General features: G+C 39.8%; 1 protein-coding gene across 1 annotated transcript; it reads right to left on the reverse strand.

Moving 5' to 3' along the window:
* PARD6B (par-6 family cell polarity regulator beta) lies at positions 1-22,558 on the reverse strand. Its single transcript, XM_083446164.1, has 3 exons — positions 21,893-22,558; positions 13,420-13,642; positions 1-3,587 (listed from the first exon to the last, which is right to left on the reverse strand). Exons 1-3 carry the CDS (start codon positions 21,965-21,967, stop codon positions 2,755-2,757), a joined length of 1,131 nt encoding a protein of 376 aa, XP_083302290.1. The 5' UTR covers positions 21,968-22,558; the 3' UTR covers positions 1-2,754.
* Positions 22,559-22,907: the final 349 nt, after the last annotated feature.

The following is a 22,907-nucleotide window of genomic DNA, read 5'->3' on the forward strand; positions in this document are numbered from 1 at the left end:
TTTAAAATTAGCAATAGTTACAGTTTTTTATTATTGAGTCTGTAAAAATATGACTAACATACAACTTATGCCAATTTGATTTTTGTAAAATCAAAGTCCATTTAGTGGTATTGACGTACATCATACATTAAAGTGGTAAGAAAAATACTGACATTTGACATATTATACATGTTCATGTAAAAATCATGTTGCATAAAGGTTTTAATTAGAAAACACACAAGTCACAAAAGTACACAACAACATCCTAAATAACATAGCTGTGGAAGAACAGAGATTTCACAGTTTAGCTTGACTTCATCAGAAACTATAAAATAGTTCCAGAAAACTGTACTACTAGCCATATTCTGCTCTCTTTCAGATAAGGTGCACTTAAAAGGCAAATCAGTCTTTAAATTGCTGAGTTGTTTTTTTAAAAAATCTTTTAATTTTTGTATATTAATACAAACCTCAAAAGAATTTTGATTCTGTGAAGTTGTCCATACACATTCATTGTAAGATTCAATCAAAAATTGAGAATGCATTTATGTATGTTCGTGTATATATACACACACATACAGATCAAACAGCATATTAGAACTTGTAGTAAAATTTTAAGTATCTCTGGGTTTTGAAGTAAAAATTGTACATACACCAAGCCTTCATGTCTTCATCTAGCAGACCGACCTTGTCCCCCACAAGATGCTAGCTGTCAAAGTTTAAGAGGTAGTATATGAAAGTCTAATAGTTTCACTTATACTGAAGCCCAGTACCGTTATATATATATATAATTAAAATGTACTATTATTCTGTTTCAATTTGATTTTAAAAGGCTTAGTAAAAATAAGGTAGTGATAAACCATCATGGCAACTGCATTACTTTGCAATTAAATGCAGTGCAGCCTGTCATTTTCATAGCAAAACACACTGGGCCTTTTGCTTATCCTCTCTAGTGTTCATTGATTTCCCCCATCCCCCAATGTTTAATTTTATTAGGTATAATTACATTAATTCAAGCCAAGATTATTTTATGCATTACAAGGATATGTATAGATATATATGCTTTTTAAAGAACACACTCCATCCCGTAAAACAAGCTACCTGATTGAGGCTAGTATCATAAGGAGTAAAATTTAAACACAGTTTAATAAAATATTTTCTTAAGTTTGTAATTGCACTAATATATCCAAAGTGTTCATGCACATGATTGCAGTACAAGTATCAAAAAATCAAACTGAATGTGTTGAGCAGCACAACAACCCTATGTGTGTTTCCACAATAAATTAACATTCAACTCTTTCACTAATGTTTTGGTTTCCATGCTTCTGTGTAAGTGAAAATTTCATTTTACACCTTATCTACCATATAATGAACCACGGTAAGATCCATAGTCGTACCAAACATATGCATCCATGAAAATGGCTACCTGATTGCACACATTATCTATTTGTGGAACCCTCTTCAAGTGGACTGTACTTCAGTCATAATTATGTGAAGAAAAAGGAATAAGCACATGCCCAAAGGATAAATATTAGGATGCCTTTTGCTTAGAATTCTATAAATAGAAAGCATTTTGTCAAGGGGAAAGTAACTAAAACCAATGTTCTAAACTGCTTTATTTGTGGTTATATAATTTGCCTCCTTTTGGGAACTGTTCCACTACAAAAGAACCTTCATAAGCAGTAAGATTTATGTTAGCCAAATCTGTCATTAGCACTTGCATTTTTATATTCATTCCATAACAGTTACAGCAGTGGCGGATGCCATGAACCAAGAGAACTAATTAAGGAACAACATTTTAAGTCTTTCACATTATGGGTACAATACAACTCCCACTGACGTAAATGGAAAATCCAATTGGTTTTTGTGGAGCTTGATTGCATCATAATATTTCAAGATCACAGTTTTTCTCATAAAAAGGGTAAATGTACACATCTATATATGATATGATCATACAAGTAACTTCTTCTTTTTTAGTGAGCTATCCAATCCATACAAAATAGCAGTGATTTATCCCTCCAACACCAGTAGTAGATCACAATACAGTTTAAAAGTTTTTTTTTTTTTAAAAAGTTACACTTCACAACTATCAAATCAATAAATCCAATGGACAGTTCTCTCCCTTCTGATTTTGTGAACTGCTTCAAGAAATTTTAGAACAACTGAAGTCTATCAACTCATTGAATGCAATCCAATACTGACTTGCCTGTAGTAAGCAGAGTTCAATGATTTGAAGCTTACTTCTGAGTAAATATGAATAGGATTGCACCGATAATTAACATTCCAGATTATTTAAATTTCACATGTCTGGAGTATGGAGTAAGAAGGCCAAAAATTGTTGAAGTTTATGTTTGGTTATTTTATTAACATTCTTGTGTTGAAAAATGGTTCAGGCTGGTTCTCATATGACAATACTCAAATCCACAATTAAAACATGTTCCATGAACAATACATGGAACCAGATCACAGGACAACAAACGAAACGGTGGGGCTCCTTCTAGACACTGACATTCTGAAAAATAGACCTGCACAATTTTAGGTCATGGAAATGCTGTCCTGCCTTGAACCACAAAACCAGTCACTGTGTGTTCCAAAAACACTTGCTTCTCAGCTGGGTATCAAAATGGAACAGTTCCTGTGAATCACAGCAGAGTGCTCTAATCCGTTATGCAGATATCAAAAGTCATTGGAGTATGGTAGTTGAGAGGTACATCCTGCATGAATACAGCCAAGTAAAAAAATTCTTATGGCCTTTTTAGCAAATAAGCTGTTGTAGTTTCACAATGTTATGATTGTCCCATCTTCTTCTAAAGTCTTTGGGCCTGAGTCCTGGATTTCATACTCCATGTTAATGCTGCCAGTTGAACAATACAAGTTTACTTCTCTGGAAGAAATTAAACCATTCTGCACAGATTCATGATTGGTTTCAGTTTGTGTCAGTGACTCAATGCTGTCACTGGAAGGAGCCGCTTTTGGAATTTGTTGTGGCTCACCATTATCTTCAATAATAATATCATCTTCATCACTGTCTTCCTCTTCTTCAGGGTGGTATATGGGCACAGTATGTGGAGTGTAACTTGGAAGGCTGGTATCTGTAGACTGTCCTGAGCTACCAGAAGTCCGGCTATTCCTAACAACATTGTTTCTCTGATTCGCTGGTCTCACAGTAATTATTAAGTTTCGACTGTTAGCAATCATCATATCTGTAACCTGATCAAGGCTTTTACCTGAAACTTCAATACCGTTTACTTCCAGAACTTCATCATTTACAGCTAATAAGCCCGTGCTTTGAGCTAGTCCACCAGGAACAAGCCTAGATATGAAAATTCCTGGTACTTTCTCTAACCCATGAGGCGTTACTCTGACACTAGAGCCATCCCGTATATAAAATCCTAGAGGCTTGTCCGTTCCATATTTATAAAGCCGCACTCTGCGATGGGTTTCTGGAAGTATGTCCACATCTATAATAGAAGATACTGGTCTGAAGTCTTGCGGCATGCTAATGACAATGTGAGGCTTTTTTCTATAGTTATCTGGACGCAACACGTTTGTCAAGACATTTTTCTTCCTTGTTATGGTATCCATCCCAAAGGCACTGTAGTCTGCATCTTCTGTACAAATGGGAAGAGAAAAGGGGGGGAGTACATGTTAATTTTTGGAATACAAAATAAGCCCAGTCAGCATATATGGCACTAGCCATTAAAGAGCTCCTAAATAAATAGTTCTCAGCATTCTGTAATGTTTTGCTCCTGATCTGCTAAATGGAACTTACACAGGCTGGCCTAGTCCAAGAAAAAAGGGATTCAAGGAACAAGGTAGCTGCACGTGTCTGTATTGTGCTTTATTTTATATAGCCCACTAAATGTGACACATGGTTCTCAACCGGAACATCCTTAGCTCTAGGACTTTTAGCAAAGAAGTTAGCACTGGAAGAGCAAAACTCAGAGCTTTCCAAAGAACTGTCAATGGCTTATAAGGTATGTACTTGCAATTCTTTAGTCAATGTGTAATTCTAGGTTACATTTTTCTTCTTCTTGAGTTTCAGAATATTAGAATAAAAAGAATGAGGAAAGGCAAACAGCCAGTGGACCTAGTGCTGCCAAATATTGGGATGGTGGCCAAATGACCTGGTTTTAATCTGCTGAAAACAAATACCATTCCACAAGCTCCCTTCCTTGCCCCTCATCAAGAGTAGGTAAAATGGCTGGCAACAGACTAAATAAGTAACGTATTTAAACATTGGAAGACACTTCTAACAAGTGGTTTAACAGCAAACTAGTCCTACCAACACCTTGCAACTCAAGCTGAAGAATGTTTTTCCATGGATTTCATTCAGTTATTATAGCAAAAAGTGCTTTGAGGAGAGACAGATAAGCCTTAATGCACTGCTTAATTGAATTTAGATACTGATTTTAAATTAAGAAAATTAATTATAATAAAGCAGACACCCCCAAACTCGGTCCTTCAGCTGTTTTGGGACTACAATTCCCATCAACCCTGACCACTGGTCCTGTTAGCTAGGGGTGATGGGAGTTGTAGTCCCAAAACAGCTAGAGGGCCAGGTTTGGGGATGCCTGTAATAAAGTATTAGAATTGATTATAACTGAGATGATTATAAGTCGTTTCTTCGTATTTCCGGTAGTAGTACCACATCTGCTTAGCATACAGTCCCTAAGGACCAAGGGTAATATTAAATCAAGTTTTACTCAGAGTAGACCTATTGAAATTAATGAACACGACCAAGTTAGCTTCATTAATTTCAAAATGTCTACTCAAAGTAAATCTTAGCTGAATACAACCTCAACTGAATACTTCATCCAATGATTTGATTATATATTTGCTCCCAAAATTAATCAAGGTCCTTTCCCATATGCCACAGGACATCAATATGAATCCCATCAGTTTCAACACTTAGAAAGTTGTATTTTGGATCATGCTTTAAAGTTGCACACTCAGTTCATGAGGGGCATTTATATGACTCAATGGGTCTCACCTGCTTTTCTGCATATACTCAGAACACACCCTACTTTGTGGCTACAGATTGCAGGGGAAGCCCAGCAGTGGCAGGAAAACAGTTCTTCATGCAACCTTGTCTGCTATTACTGGCCTTTTTGAAAACTACTGTTATGAAAAAAAAATGTTTCTTATGGCTTTAGCACAAGATACCAATGCTAATTATATCTGATACACTAACAATGCAATTCTACACAAGTGAATTCAGAAGTGCTTCTCTTCGAGTTTTCTTCTCTTCCCAGGTAAGTGTATAGTACTGCAACTTGAAGCTTATTTTAATCTGCAATTATGCACAGATCTTATGGCAATTCTAAGTGAAGACCATTATATAGCTAGATGTTACATTAAGGGGAACACAGACAATGGAATGGTGGATTAGGTACTAGTGTTGAATAACTTTCTAGCTTGCGTGTGCTAGGGATTTTAATATTTAAAAGGTATGTGTTATGCATTCAATTGTATAATTAGTAGCAGTACCTAGTCCTAGTTCTAGGCCATGTGTGAAATCAAATACACTATCAAGTACTAACACATTCAAAGACTCAGGATCCAAATGCTAGACAGGAAGGGTATTCTAGGGTTGCCACAGTTTGAAGAGCAAAAAGGAGGACACATTTGCTGACTTTTAATTTTAACTGTGGATTGCTATGACGACTCTCCCCATGAAAAAGAGGACGTGTCCTGGAAAAAGAGAGTTGGGAGACCCTCTGGAGGAGATTGGGTGCACGTGAGGTGGGAGGGGGGGAGGAGGGAACTGAGAAATCTCATGTGCCACGACATGTCACCCAATATGGGAACTGGGCAGATTCCTGGGTAACTGATACTACAAATGGACTAGTATGACTCTCACAGCCACCATCACACAAAAGCATTGCCAACAGCACAACACATCTGTTGCTAGAAAGTATCTCTTCTTAGAGGTATGTTTATCCTATTTCCTGTTTGTTTTTACCAGTGCTTGGGGGAAACAGAAAACTAACATTTCCGAGCACAATTCAAAGTGTTGGTGCTGACCTTTAAAGCCCTAAACGGCCTCGGCCCAGTAAACCTGAAGGAGCATCTCCACCCCCATTGTCCAGCCCGGACACTGAGGTCCAGCTCCGAGAGGCCTTCTAGCGGTTCCTTCACTGAGGTAAGTGACATTACCGTATACGGAACTAGGCAGAGGGAAGTCAAGGAAATAACTACTGTATCTGACTTTTAGAAAACATCTGAAGGCAGCCCTGTTTAGGGAAGTTTTTAATGTTTGATAATTTATCGCATTTTTAATATTCTGTTGGGAGCTGCCCAGAGTGGCTGGGGAATAAATATATTATTATTATTATTATTTATTTTACTAGTTTTGTGAGTATAATTAGCAGTTGGTTCACATATAAAAGTGCTGTACTCATTCATTATTTTTAAAGATCAGGTTAGTACAATGACAAACCTAGACAGCATCTTAAAAAGCAGACACATCACCTTGCCAACAAAGGTCCATATAGTTAAAGCTATGGTTTTCCCAGTAGTGATATATGGAAGTGAGAGCTGGACCATAAAGAAGGCTGATTGCTGAAGAATTGATGTTTTTGAATTCTGGTGCTGGAGGAGACTCTTGAGAGTCCCATGGACTGCAAGAAGATCAAACCTATCCATTCTTAAGGAAATCAGCCGTGAGTGCTCACTGGAAGGACAGATCCTGAAGCTGAGGCTCCAATACTTTGGCCACCTCATGAGAAAAGAAGACTCCCTGGAAAAGACCCTGATGTTGGGAAGGACTGAGGGCACAAGGAGAAGGGGACGACAGAGGACGAGATGGTTGGACAGTGTTCTCAAAGCTACCAGCATGAGTCTGACCAAACTGCAGGAGGCAGTGGAAGACAGAAGTGTCTGGCGTGCTCCGGTCCATGGGGTCACGAAGAGTCAGACACGACTACAACCAGATATGTTTCTATGATTAAACTTTAAGCTTGCAGGGTGGGCAGAGAGATAGGCTTGAACCCTGAGTTGTCTTACAATCCATCAGAGGATATTGCTAGTGCAATGATGTGATTTTCACTTAGTCCTCTTTCCCCTTGTAGCCCCCCACCCACAATATGCCATCTTCCACAGTTTAGGAAGGTTCCTAGTTAGGGAAGCTATAAAAGGAAGGGAATAGTAAAAACAAAAAAACCATCTGCTTCTGCAGTAACTTAAGTTCTAAGCTTCAGCATGCCTACACCTCTGAAAAAACTGTCTGCCTTCTCCTTCTGAATTGCTTTGTCACACCAGGTACAACTACCACCTGAAAGGGGATTGGGGGCACAAGGGCTGGGGTTTCTTGAACATTTCACCTAGAACTGACCACCTAAGAATTAGGCAGTATGTAAGGAAATGGCACTGCTTTCCTTGAGAACCAGCAATGCAAAATGATGTTAATTGACATTAGACAGCATCTCAGATGTATTAGAAATTAGATCCCTAGCAACCATCTTCTTGCACTGAAGAAAGGTGTGAGGGAGGGCAATAGCTTATGAGGGCTGGAAAAGAAAAAGTCAAGAATGAATTTGGGTAGACAGAAGTCAGCAAATTATACTAACAAAACATAATGGGTTGTATTCTACATAAGGAAGTCCATGCCCCCCTCCAATACCCTGTATGCCCCCAAACCACTACTGAGGATCAGGGTACACCCAGGAAAGGCCTAAGATGTAAACAAGTATGGGAATAAAATTAATAAATAAAATTAATCTGGAAATGTGAAGTTATGCAAATGCTATCAACTCCTATATTAGAAAGAATCTCCAAGTACATCCCTCAATAGTTGAGCTGAAAGAATATTTACTTGAGGAATGAGTAGTGCATGTACCTGAAACCAAGAAATGAATGAAATGCACTTATTCCAAGATAGCACCAGTAAGAGAATTTTTAACCCAGGTTAAAGTTAAATATGCTGATATGAACACAATTTCCCCAGTGTTCAACTTCAGTCCAAGTTGAAAGTTCATTTACTGTTTGTCTTTATGAGTAGCAGTTTTCCCTTCAATAGCAATGTAACTAAAATGTTAAATTCAATAAAGTCAAAGATTCTTCTGCTTTAAAACCTTCTTTTATTCAGGTTTTAATTTAAGAATTAAGGAACAGCAACTCATGTATACACTGAGATTTTCATATTCCCAAAAAGATGCAGACGTGGTGCTTCATTTTGAAAGGACAATGCCCTTGTCAGGAAATAATTTTTAAAATGCTGTGCAGCACTGGAAACAGAGACCAAGATACCTACGTCATGCAGCTTATCTGGGTGTATATTCCATGTTTCTAAACAGAATTGGAGCAATGTAATACCTACATAGCTGAAGGAAGTCTATTGATAAACACTTTGATAGTCTTGGACATAAAAAGCCTTTTATGAAGAAAATATACTAGCTGAGCAACAGTTACTCTTACAGAAAATAAGCAGTTGAAGAATGTGCAAAATAAAGTTCTCACAACCTCTTGTGGAAACTATTATAGCAGGTTGTGTTTTAACCTTTTATCAGCAACTCCTTTCTGCATTACCAGTACTGCCTTTCAAATAAATGTTTCCTGTTTTTCCAGGTCTACCTTTCGAAACTCATTGGCATAGTTCGCATGTCATTCTGAGTCATAGCTTGAAAGAAATTATGGCTTACCATGAAAAAATGTCTTGGTATGTGCACATAGCTCAAATCAGGCTCATCCCACTCCTCCCCTTACTGAACCAGGAAGAAGCAAATCAGAATGTTGCTTTAGTGCTGCATGTGAGCCAGTACTCATGGTCTGTTTCTAAACAGTGAGTGGAAGCTAAGGTTCGTTCTTGGCTTAGTGCAAGCAAGCAAGCAAGCAAGCAAACAAACAAACAAACAACAACAGCAACAACAATATACCCCACCCATCTGGCTGGGTTTCCCCAGCAACTCTGGGCGGCTCCCAACAGAATATTAAAAACTTCCATAAACAGGGTTGCCTTCAGATGTCTACTAAAAGTCAGATAGTTGTTTATTTCCTTGACATCTGATGGTAGGGCGTTCCACAGGGTGGGTGCCACTACCGAGAAGACCCTCTGCCTGGTTCCCTGTAACCTCATTTCTCGCAGTGAGGGAACCACCAGAAGGCCCTCAGAGCTGGACCTCAGTGCCCGGGCTGAATGATGGGGGTGAAGACGTTCCTTCAGGTATACTGATTTGTTTTTTCTTTCTTACTTGGCAAAGGTAGGAGTGGGGCAGGGACAACTTGAGCAGCATGTACCAGTATGCTGCTCATTCAGGGTAAGACATGGTTTGTCTTGGACTAACTATGACCCAATGTGACATGTGAATAGATCCACTGATGTATGACGACACATTCTAAATAAAGGCAATGTAACTGCTACGTCAGGCAAAGAACTATAACTTGTTTTGAATAGGTGAATACAATAAGGAGTTTATGGCATGGCAATTCTAACACTAGTTTTGAGATAAATAAATGCAAAAAATGGGAAATAATAAAGTCTGATCTTTATAAACTTAGTCAGGCAGCATGACTGTTTAGCCTCTCAACAACTCTTGAATAAATTCTTTTAAGCAATATCCTTCAGTACAAAGGCACTATTGTTCTGACATCAACCAATCAGTTTAGAACAGTGAAAAACTTTTGGCAAGAAACCAGAAGTAAAAAGTGTTGCCATAAATAAGGTGAATGCCTATAAGGTACAAAGGTGAACTGCTTTTAATAAGCATGCTCATTGGTGTGAAACCAAATCAGCATGTTGCCAACTCAACACAAAGAATGAGACATTAGGTAAAACTTATACTAACCTAACCCACACAAGAGCCTTTATCAAGCACTGTGCAGTTGTCTATGCTTGGTTGCCAGTTACTCAGCTCTTCTGAAAGCATGTAGTACACAAATTAGAAAACTGTCACACCCATTTTAAAAAAATGACTGCCCTTGAAACTCCGCTGATGAAAATGGTTATGTATACAATCATTTACACTATTAATTGTTTAACGTGTGCTTGTTATTAGCTTATGTTTTGAAACACAAATACTATTTGCATTTGTTTAAAGTGTACTGTTAAATTTAGAATTCGGCATAACTGATTACAATGCACAAAAGCTAAGCAACCAGTACTACTATATGCAGAGTTTGAGAACCTCAGAGCTGGTTTTGCAATGAACACAATTCTAGGTCTATTCCTAATAAATTCTCAAGTTACAGCATTTGTTTATTAAAAAAAAAGACATAGAAAGATTATATTGTATTTAAGACAGAAATTTTACCCTTCTGAATATTATTTCTTCCTCCTCACCCGATCTACCTTCTAAAATACTCTACTATGTATAGTAATAGGCATATTTGTCTCCAGACATCTCTGCCAAATACATCCTGAATCAGCCAGGACATCTATTTTGCAACTAGATGAGAAAAGGCTAGAAGTTTGCAGAATTTATTTTTAATGCAGAATGTTAGATGCCTTTTATAAAATCATTAAATGTGGAATGCTTCTCAACCAGGGAATTGTACTAGTTAGCTCTTTCTTACATTGCAGTCAATGGCATGATAACTCTGTGCAGCATTGTTTCAGAAATACTTTCAGAAAGACCAATTCCATGCATTTGTATTAGATTTAAACTGCAGAAGCCTGGCCATTAGATTCTCTCTCTTTTTAACTCTTCCTCAGATATTCCAGTGTAGCAAAATAACTGAATTAAATGAGAGAACCATTTTAAATGCTTCAGTATAAAACCTAATCTATGTTGTTTTGCCCCATATATGCTGTATACTGGAAATACTGTGGTACCAGAATAGCATTCCAAATTAGGTATATTCCTATGGCAAGTCTCTCCCCACCCCCATCTTTATTTTAATGTATACAATTACAGGTAGGTAGCCGTGTTGGTCTGCCGTAGTCGAAACAAACAAAATCCTTCCAGTAGCACCTTAGAGACCAACTAAGTTTGTTATTGGTATGAGCTTTCGTGTACATGAACACTTCTTCAGATATTCTAAGGTGCTACTGAAAGGAATTTTATTATTATTATGTATACAATTGTTAATTACTACATAGTGAGTGAACACAGCATAATCATGAACAAAAAGAGCCTAAGACTGAAACTTCAGAATTGCTTTCTGATCTACAAGTTTAAAAAACTGGATACAGATTCACTTTAAACTCTGTTAAAGTAGGCAATGAATTACATACAAGATTGTGCCACTTGTAAACTAGAGAAATATATCCATATTTTTGTCATTACAGGCAAACCCCGATTTGCACAGGGTCATTGTGCGTGACAGTGGAGTGCACATAAGCCCATTCCACCCACTTTTCCAGCCACTTCTGGGTCGGAATTGGACACACATAAATCGGGTCATTGCCTGTATGCCAGTTATATTCTGGAATATATTAATTGCATATACCCTAAGTCAGAGCCTTCCAAACTGTGTGTCGCCACATGTTAGTGTGTCAGCTGCAATGTGTAGGTGTGTCACGCAAATGCTCCCCATGCTCCTCCCAGGGCTGGAAAGGGGTTAGTTTAACCTCCGGTTTGCTAGCAAAACTAAACTACTGTGTCGCGAAATGATGCCTAAAAAGTGTGTTGCCAACATGAACATTTTGGAAAGCCCTGTCCAGGTCAAGTGAGGCTTTCACTCTCTCTGGAACCATAGAAAGAAAAGAAATAGCTGTTCCTACAGATTTAAACACTAACATGAGCACCATGAATTGGATGTTAAAATGAACTGGCAACTAATGCAACTGTTTAAAAACAGAGGTTATGAAAGATCTAAATGGAACTCCAACCAGTAATCTGGCCACTGCATTTTGGACCAAACAAGTTTCTGAGTAATCTTCAAGGGTAGCCCCACAGAGTGCATTGCAATAATCAAATCTGGAAGTTATGAGAGCATGGAGTATTATGAGCTAAGTAGTTTCTGTCCAAACAGGGGTGTAGCTAGCAAACAAGCCAGAGCTGGAAATATTAAGTTACAAATGTAGAAGGTAAGGCTGGAGCACTGGTAACAGCATTCATACAGTTGCTAATGAACTGTTGACAGAAGCTAGCATTGTATGCTGAATAAATGAGAATTGTAATTCTGAATAGATCTTTTGAAGGATTCTAGAGCTTTAAAAACCACTGAAGTATGGAACAGGGTGATATGAGCTTGGTGGCACTCCTAGCCACCATGGCCACCCAAGCCTCCAGACCTGCTCCCTCCTGGGGAATACCACCCCTCCAGAGCAAGTCATCTTCCCACTTCACGAAGATGACAACTTGGGACACAGAACACCTGTCTATCCAGTATTCAGCTTTCATTTTACTATTTTAATGATACATTGCTTTCCAAACTGTACACTACTTGGAGATGTTTAAAATATTAAGCAGTTTAGAAATACTTTAAAATAAATAAATAACTGTTAAGTGAATAACTCATATAAACATACACATATGGTGCTAAAATGTTAAGTAATAATCCCAGCCCAACAAAGTAGCTTATCTGCTCTAGTCATATGGCTACTGAAACAGATTAAGCAGAACTGCTGAATATGACCTCACCAGTCCATCTACTTCTATTCCAGATTCAGCTTCTATCTTTTTGATGAATATTACAAAATATAAGGGATTAGAAAAAGGTAGCTGGAATGTGCCACTTTACATATTTTAAGGCATTCTATTTAAACAGCTACATATAACTATTTGCTCTTCTACTTACAGCAAATATGACTTGCGTCAGTATTAGGGAGGCTGTGACCATTTCCCATCTTCTCTCCAAACCAGAATAGAGCCTTTGTTTTTTACTGGAAACTCCAGGAATCACACTGCCTGGGTGTTCCCAAGCTATTCAGATTCCAGGGTACAATACAGCGACTTAGAGCCCTTATTATACATAAAAACTGCTGAATATTTTGTTTGTTTTTCATCAACGTGAGAAAAACCTAATACATAATTTGTAAGGAGTTCAGAGTAAAGCTACATTTTTTCTTTGCTTATCTATCAATGATATGCTTTTGGGGGTAAGTGGTGCTTGTGATTTTATTAAAGAATCTCTCTTTCAGTACCAACAGATTCTATATCTCTTCATGATAAGCTAGGCAACAAAGTTTTCAGTAAGAAAGGCAAGATTTGTAGCAAGGTTAAAAGGCATGAACTTGGGCATTAATCAAGGTTGAATTTCAAAAAGATTTAACTATTAGATGAATATGGCTGCCTCTCTAAATAGATCTATGCTCCCCTCCCCCAACTTCTCTCTATGAATAGCAAAGGAAATGCAGCAGGATGAAATCCCACCATATACTGCACAACTGTGCAATATTCTTTCTCAATAAATCAACAGGTATCAAACAATGCATCAGAGTGAATACATATAATGATGCATTTTCTTCCATGCCAATAAACTGCAGTTTGAGCAATGATCAGGAAAAAGACACAAATAAATTTAGCTCATAGAAGGATGTATGATGAAATATATGCTTACCTTTTCTTTGAATAAAAATTCTAAGCAGAGGATTAGCTGTAGAAACTGCTTTATGATAATTGTCATCGTTGTTGATAGGCAAGAGATCTCCATGAATGTCTATATATCCAACTAAGACATCAATGTTGGGTATTTTGTGAACATGCTGCAGTAATCCATAGAATTCCTCAAATTTTCCAGGCTTGGACCTTTCCAAAGAAAAGCGCCGGAATTCTGCACCAAACTACAAAAACAAACAAACAACAATGAAGTTGATACAGTAATAGGAAATGTTCACATATACACAAAGTCTACTTAAATTTAACACCAAGTTGTAACGTGGTGTCATGAACAGTGTTGAACCAGAATTGAGGAGAATAAAGTTAAAGTTCCCATTCATCTAAGAAGTTATTTGGATGAATTTTCACAAGTTACCAGCTCTTAGAAAGCTAAAGGGTTCCTGTGAAAGGGAGATCCAATGGATGAATGCTACAATCTAAATCTAACCAATGGAGTTCCACTTCAAATACAAATTCTAACATGAATCAAAACAGTTTTCTGCCTCACTGTATTATGGAGGAAATCCAAGAGAATGTGCTGTTGCCTCTTCTCCAGAAGCCATCAAATGAGTTGTGTGGGGAACATGCACAGAAGCATATACTTAAGGCACTGCCAGTGACAGCCAAGTGCTGCAAAGTGCATGGATTCCTCTTTCCATGGAAAGCTAATAATCATCCCATGGGAAATACAAGTGTTAACACAAGAAACCTATAAGTCACCCAACACAACTTTCATATCATTTCATGAAAACAATCCCCCGTTCACCAAGTGCAAACATTCATTCCAAAAGGACAGCTATTAAAAACAGATCTAAGTAACTGGTCCATACACAACCTATATAACTGAAGACAGATAATTACCATATTTTTCAGTGTATAAGATGCCCCCATGTATATGATGCCTCCTATTTTGGGGGACTCCAAATTAAGGAAACACCCCTCAGCACTACCCGTGTGTAAGACAAGCCCCAATTTTAAACCTCATTTTTGGGTAAAAAAAACCCCTAGTCTTACACACGGAAAAATACGGTATGTTACTTATGAGATTTGCTTGTTGTTTTATTTGTAAAATTGTTTTCATTATGAAAACAAAAAATAAAATAAATCCAAGTATTGCCCACAACTGCAACCATGGCTTAGTACTTGCAGACATAATGCATCTCTGACAATGTTCGGAGCGCATGACACCCATCAAATTAACAGAGTCCATTCCTCCTAGTCAACTCCTGTCAGACACCCACCTCCCTGCCCACAAGGTTACCCAGGCTTCTGACAGAATTTGTGAAGAGCTTTGCTCAGAAACTTGTTTTCAGTGCTAGAGCTCAACTCTTAATCATGTGACATAACTAACAGTATCTGAGTAGGTGCAGAATATTGTCTTTCATCACTAAGTAACCACCGCATGTCCCAATATGTATAGGATTAGTGGGCAGAACTTCCAGGTTACAAGGTGTGGCTTTCATTTAGGCAATTTTACACTCCAGCACCTATCTCTTTATATGTTATTTGGCATTACTTGCTTGCCCTTCACCATGCGTTCCCAGCTCAATTGTGTAATGCCTTCCACCCACAAAGGCCTGTGCAGAAAGGTGCACTTTAATCCAACATCAAGTGTATACAGCAACCCAACATCAAGTGTATAGCGTGACAAGGCCAGACACACCTCAAGAATTCCATGATCTGAGGGCCACCACAAAAAGGCCCTTATGCACTGCTGCCCAACCAACTTTATATGATGGTAGAACTACCAGCATGGCCTCCCTTACAGATCCTAATACTTGGATAGGCTTATATATCGGAGGAGACTCCCCTTCAGATATTTGGAGCCTAAGTTGTCTAGGGGTTTCTATGTCAATGTAAGTACCTTGGATTGGGCTCTGAAGCATACTAACAACCAGTGCATTTCTGTCCACAGCCAGTAGTGCCATCCAGCACCTTGGCCTCTGCATCCTTCACCAGCTACAATTTCTGAACCCCAACTCTGAGGTGACCTCTACCTTCTCAATTAGGGTGGATGATGAGCAGAAGAGTATGGAGTACATCACCAACATCCTAATTTTGTCTCTCTGGACCAACACAACGTACAAACCCTAAAACCAACCCACAGAGTGGATTAGCCTATTGGAGAGAAGGTCTAAATCTCTATGGACAACATGACGCGCCAGCCTCACCCCACTTGTCTGGACTGGTGCTCCACTGAGGACCCAAGTATCCACTTGCCCTATATTAGAATTCTCCATACCATTTAATTGCTCTTTCCACTAGCCACTGTTCACTGCCTGCCAAAACCCTTTCACTGGTATCACCACCTGCCTACTCTTCTGCAGGTCCCAGCAATCCACTACTGAAGCTCCCCCACCCCATGCAATAATTGCCTGCTTGTCCAAACTCTATTAAATGTCAAACTACCTGCCATTCTCACCATTACAAACATTCCTCCAATTAAAACACACAAATTCACAAGGCACAATCACCCCTAGGCCGTTCCTAGTCCCATTGCAGCTGCAATTTCCATACTCAGTTCTACAGCAAAATGTTCCACTGCAGTATTGCTTACTCACCACATGCCTTAAAATCCATGCTAACTGAAAGGAACGCCAAAATGATAACCTTCATCCTTCTAGAAGTTTCCTAGCTCTAAAGATTATGCAAATTATTCAACAAAGTGCAGCACATGTAGAGAGAAAGCAGACTTTCTGTTTGATGCACACATTCTAATAAAGTGGAACATCGGTTCCCGAACACCTCTGTTGTTGTATGTTTCGATTCTCAGACGCTGAAAACCCAGAGGTAAATGCTTCCATTTTTGAACGTTTTTCAGAACCCAAATTTGCGACGTGGGTTCCATGGAGGGCAAAAAACTCTTGCAACCAATGGGAAATGTGCCTCAGTTTTTGAACATTTCAGAAGCTGAATGGGCTTCCGGAATGAATTTCATTTAAGAACTGAGGTACCACTGCAAAGTAATTCGGCAAACAAACAAGCATTCAATCTATTCCATTTAACTGTGAACCTAACCACTTTATAGGGGAAGAGACGATTATAAATATAAGACAGCTACTTAGTAGTAACACCATTGGCTACTTATTTCAGTTGTGAGCACAGTAAGATGTATCAACTTTTCCTACACACCTCACTCTGCCTGTGCAAAAGCAGTAGCTGAAAATACGTAGTCTGAAAAACTGGGTTCAATTCTATAAACCATGTCCACCCAAGTTTAAAAGTAAGTCAAGGCAGTAGTATCAGTCAGCCTTTAAAATCAAAATAGCCAAAGAAAGCAAAACTTAGCCACAAAAAGATAAACGGATGATAGAAATTAGCAATGATTAAACCAACAAGAACGGCATACACCTATAAATCATGCTAGGGAATTTTTAAAAGTTGACATTCAAGCAGACATGGGATTAAAACTATCCTAACAAAGCTAAAAGGGCTGACCTGTGCTCAACAGAATTTTTCAATCATTGCTGCTTGTTATAGTAAGCTGACAGATATTAAAATTCTTACATCAGCATGCTTAAGTTTAGATATCTCTTTCTCAATTCTTTTAAGCTTAAACACAGATTGGCATCATCATAGAACCTAATGCAACTCATATTACCATTATCTTTTGTTGTTCCTCTCGTGCTATGAAGCTACCTGGCCCTTTCAGTTGTCACCTGAGGCCCTCCCACAGATGCTCCTCCTGAGTGAGGTTCAGAGGGAGGCTACTGTATTGCAATTATTATGAGCCACTTTAAGCTCAACATTTGTTGTTGGAAAAGTGGAATACAAATATTAAATCAAATCAGACTCTGTTGAACACTCTGGATGCTGTCATTAGCATATTCTAGGTGCCAGGTTAAAACTTCTCTTCTCCCAGGCATTTTATGATAAGCCAGCCAATTGCTTACTTGAATTTTGTTTGTATGCTTTCGGCTGGGTTCCCCCCTGTTCCCCTGCTGGGTCTGTTTAAGTTTTTGTTATTGCTGCTGGGTTTATGGATTGCTGAACTGGTTTTATTCAAATGTATAATTTCTTGGGTTTTGTATTACACTTTCCAACTCAACCTCAACCTTTTCAAAAGTCACTTAGAGCCTTCTTTGTAGCAAGCGCACGGTAGTTAAATAACCACCACCACAACAAAAAGTAGCAACTTGGGAGCTCAGGAATCAAGTATGAATATTTGCTTAAGGGGGCAATTTAAAATGATACACTTTTTAAAGAACACAAATACTTGGTAGAAATTAGGAGTGATTCAAATTGAAACTTTGTTGGTATACAAACCCTAGGATAAGTGCAGATTTCAAATTGCTAAAACAGTAGTACGAATTTAAGACTGAACTTGTACAATCCATTTTGGAAAATAACTATAGCTTATTGAGGAAATGGACAAAGAAACATAAAATAACTCTCATGAAGCTATTGGCATTGAACATGTACCTACCAACTACAGTACTTGTTTATATTCCATTTTGCCTTCATTTAGATCTTCTAAAAGCAATACATTGCTGCTTAATTGGGACTATTTTGGCCACTACAAGCAAAAACACATTGCCCCTTGCTCTCTAGCACTATAGTCATCCAAATGTTGTCCACACCCCAGATGGAGATAATTTAAAAATAAGGCACAAACACTGCACCTTGGCCTAGAGACATTTAAATTTAAGGAATTACGGTAATCAACTAGTTTTGTTCTCTGTATATTCTATAAAGCCTATAATAGCTGGCAGCAAGGCAGAACAGATGAGTCATTTTGTTTTATTACACCTGTGCCACATGAAGTAATTAAAAAAAACAACAACACTGTAGGAGTAACTTCCCTTACAAAGGTAATAGATTTATGGTGCCAGGTAATATTGTCTTTTCGATTTGCATTCTACTTCCTCGCAATTTTAAAATTTAAGGAAACCTACACTCTGTTACAATACAATATTACTGTAATTCTCCAGAAGATTGACATGTAGTACCAAAAAATTAACTACACACAACCCAGATCCAACAAAAGAACTAACTGAAGCCAGTAAAATATTGAGGGGGAAAGTACAATTCTAATTGCCCAGAGAAAGAAATAACATTTTTACTTTAACATGAGAAACATAACAACTTGAGAAGATGGGTTAGGGCCTTTCCAGATACTGTAAAACTAGTTTTATCTTCAGCACTATGCTTAAACTTGCCAAAGGCAATTCAAGATCCTGACCTATGTAATTGTTAAGTGTGTGTATGTATGTAATGTGTAAGTGCATGTACAGCAGATGTGAGGGATTAATCCCATGGTGCTTAAGTGATTTTAAAAAGCTATTTTAAAAATCATTTTAAATATTCAAAGTTATTTAAGGGAACAAGCCTTACAATGCAGCCAGAAGCCAGCTGAGGAGTGTCTGTAAGGACACAGGTTATGCCTCTGGAAGTACCATAGCACACTAGCCAACTACATCCTCCCCAACAGATCTTCTGCTGGTGGAGTGAGGGGAACTGGGGCATGTTGGAGGAAGGCAGTGAGATGCAAAGTCCAAAGATCCTTCATTTCTCTTACAAAGGTGGGTCTTTACACATGGCTAATTCCCTCCACTGACTAAAAGGGGAGGAACGATGATAAAGAGATGTGGTAACTGCTCTGCCAGTGGATTTCCCCAAACCACCATCATATGCTGCCAGTGAACTGTAGGATTACACTTTCCAAAATTTCTCTCTCTATTTCGGTAAGGAATTTTCCCTGTCTAATTGCACCACGCTTCACTACAGATTATATGAGGATAAAGATTTTAGGGCCCTCAACAGATTAGTTACCCCTTAACACTGCTTAATTACCCAGTTGTGTTCACAATCAAAGTGACTGAAAAGAGTGGGGCTTCCCATTATATATAAGTGAAAGACAGCTCTCATTTACACAAGTGACTGAGTACAGAATGTGGAATGGTAGGTATTTTATGTCCACGTGGAATTCAAGGGTGTGATCTTAGCTACCTGGTATAGAATTTTTCTAGGTGGCTTGTGATGATGAATACTAAATTACCCCATAGGTCAACTTAGGAACAAGCTGGGGTGGGGATGGACTTAGTGCTTTAGTAAATAGACAGGAATGCCAAGTAAAGATCTTGTTAAACAAACAAACAAACAAACAAACAAACAAACAGAAAGAGCAAGAATACAGTGTTTATTTCACATTAAATCTAAAAAAACTCCATTATGAGTAATATGTTTTAAAGTCTCACTTTGCCTAAGAAAGAAGCTCTCCTCTTCAAACATATAATTTCCCCCCTCATTAAAATGTAATTTTAAATATAAAGCATAGCAATTTGCACCCCCAAAGAAATACTCCTTCATTGTCTCCTGAGACAGATGGATGCCACCAGGAGCAAACTAGCCATCAGAAGTACTGTTTTCCACATAAGTATATGTGGAAATAGCCACGAGACCAAAGTAGTACATGAATGCTCACTTGTAATTAGGAATAAACACGAAATGAGTGATAAAACGCTTCATTACAGCCACAGTCTATAGTAAGACATATCCTGTTACTCAGAGGCTGTGGTGTTGGGATGGCTCACCAGTTTAATTTGTGGCATGACCATACAAATAATGAAAGAACACTTTAATCTTCAACAAAGTATACCAGGGTGTGTTCACTAACATAAGGAGGTTCTGAAAACACTCCAGGGTAAGTATTTTGTATGAACACAACCAGCTAAATTGCAGGCACTCTGAACATTCCAAAGGCCTAAAACAGCCTATGATGCCCCAAAATTATCCCCAGTGAAATTTGTGGGTCTCTTTAGCTTCCTTTTAAATCCAAATAGCTACTCTGTTTGTACCAGGAAGGTGTGCACAATTTGTGAAGTCCTCATGCTACCCTGGTGATCAGTGCCAAAGTTACAGCTGAACTAACATGGCTGAACAATTCAGGGGCTGCAGGAAACAAAAGGCTGTTTCATTTGCTCAAAATGGCATTCTCTGTACCCCCTTCTCCAGAAGAGATTGGCAGCAAGTGCTTAAAAATGCCATTCTGACTTGCAATCAGGTTAGAAATGTACAACACAAAAAAATAACTGTTTACACAGTCATTAAGAGATTTTAGATATCGGAGAAAAACATTTTTTTCTATGCAAACAGAATAGTGTATCACTAACAATTGTGTTGCACACCGTAGAACTTTTATGGGCATGACACTCAAACTACGTCTGAGAATGGATACTTAGCAGTCCCCATAATACTTCATAGAAACCAATCCCAAGACCACTTTTCCAGACTGCATTAAAACACAGAGCAATGGTTTTTCTCAATGGTTTTACAAGCTCATTCATCAAGCACTGGCAGAAGCACAAATGCCCAGGCCATATGGGACCCTTGTGTTTGGGTAAAAGGAAGTGTCATCAACACAAGGAGAAAAAGGAAGAAAAGTGCTGAGACTTGAGGGGTGGTGGTGACTGGCAAAGCCAAGACAAACCAGTAATGCCTACACAAAATCACACCTATTATTCATTCATGCTAATCATGGATAACCTTCACCCCCTGATTCTGTAATCACTCTCAGATTAGAACTACCTACCACTATACACAGGCTCACACCTTGAAAATATCAATGAATTGTAGAGCTGGAAGGAATCTCAAGGGTCATCTAGTCCAACCCCCTACCGCGCAGGAGACTTTTGCCCAACGTGGGGCTCCATCCCTCAACCTTAAGATTAAGTCTCATACCGAGCCTTCCCAGATGGGGTGGGGGAAGGGGGGAAAAGCTAGTGTTTTGAAAGGGCTCTTCAAAGGTAAGCACAGCCGCATTCTTAATAGGTTACTCTTGGAAAATAAGTCATCTGCAAGTGGCTCCTCAAGCGCATTTTTGGTAACTACTCGTCCTAATTACACATTATTCCAGGAGCGAAATTGCTACCTTGACTTTAGTCACCCCAAATAAATGTCACTTGGCACATTATTGGGGCCAGAGATGAAAGATGAAGCACTTAGCTGTTCCCCCGCCAAAATAATAATAAAAATTCGTGCTGACACTCTCTCCCGCCATCACTGCAAGCGAGGCAGCAGAATACGTACAGTAGTACATCGTTTCCTTCTGAGCATGACCACCGTGCCTTTCCCCCACATACAATCTTAAAAGGAAGGGGGAAAAAAACTGCTGGGGCTGAAGTTGCGGCCACTACCCAGGACGAGAGCACCTTCCCACACCCGGTTTCAGGTGCCTGGTACGGACTGGGGGCCGGGGATTGGTCAGCCCTGAAGAGAATGCCCTTTGTACGTGCTCAGAAACACTGCTGCGCTCGGAGGTTCTGGGCTGCGGGATTAAACGCGGCTACCCGCCTCCTTGGTAACCATTCCCCCTAACCCCCCCCCCACAGAGACCCCGAAAGAGCAGCCCCACCCACCCACCTCAGCGAGACGTAACAAACCCGAGTACCCCTCCCCAAAGCCGAGGCGAGGGCCGGTGTGGGGACGCCACCCACCTTGCTCTTCACTTCCATGGTGCCGAGGCCGCCGCGGCTCCCCGCTCCGCCGCCTCCGCGTTGGCCCCGGTTCATGCCGCGGGCGAGTCTGTCAGCCAGCCCGTCAGCCAGACGCTGGTCCGCTCGGCGGCGCGAAGGGAGCGGGTCTGAGGGAAATCCGGAGCACCACCACCACCACGACCGCCGCCGCCGCCGCCCCTCTCAGCCTCAACCTGCCGCCTCCCGTCTGAGGAGGAACGGCCGCCGCCAGACCGACCTCGCGAAGCCGAGGGGAGGGGAAGGGAGGGGGGAGGAGGAAGGAGAGGGGGAGGGGCCGCCGCCGCCGCCCAGCAGCCTCCTCCTGGCACCTGCAGCTCCGCGGAAGGGAGGAGGAGGAGGAGTAGGCGAGGGGAGCGGAGCGACAGAAAAAGAGCGAGGCACGAAAGACGACGCATGCGCACGCGCGCGTGGGAAGGAGGGGGGGAGCCAGGAGGAGGGAAAGCCCCGGCGCACCTGCACCTCCAGCGCGCGTGCGCAACCTGCCGCTCCGGCAGGAGGAGGAGGAGGAAGAGGAAGAAGAAAAGCACCTGCTCGTGGCAGTAGCGGCCGTGGCCCGTGAACGCGCGTGCGCACAGTTCGCGCGCGGGAGGGCAATACCTGCCGGGCTGGATTCCAGAGAGAGAGAGAGAGATGGGGGGGGCGCATGCGCGTTTAGCGGCCGTCTCTTGCCTTGGGTTTTTTTTTTCGCCTCAGGGTGGAAGGACACCTAGCCACCTTCTGAGGGATAAATATATATAGTGCTTTTTTTTCCTTTAAAAATGTTTAGGGGTACTCTCATTTTCCTACTCATATTGAAATACTGCCCATCAACGAGGCCAAACTTACATTCACAAAATGATTAGGAGTATGCGTACCCCCAGAAAAAAGCACTGAATAATATATATATATGTTTATCCCTGATATATATATATATATATATATATATATATATATATATATATGTTTATCCATATACATATATATACAGTATATATGT

Source organism: Podarcis tiliguerta, assembly GCF_965153285.1.
Source record: "Podarcis tiliguerta genome assembly, chromosome: 6".
Lineage (NCBI taxonomy): Eukaryota > Metazoa > Chordata > Lepidosauria > Squamata > Lacertidae > Podarcis > Podarcis tiliguerta.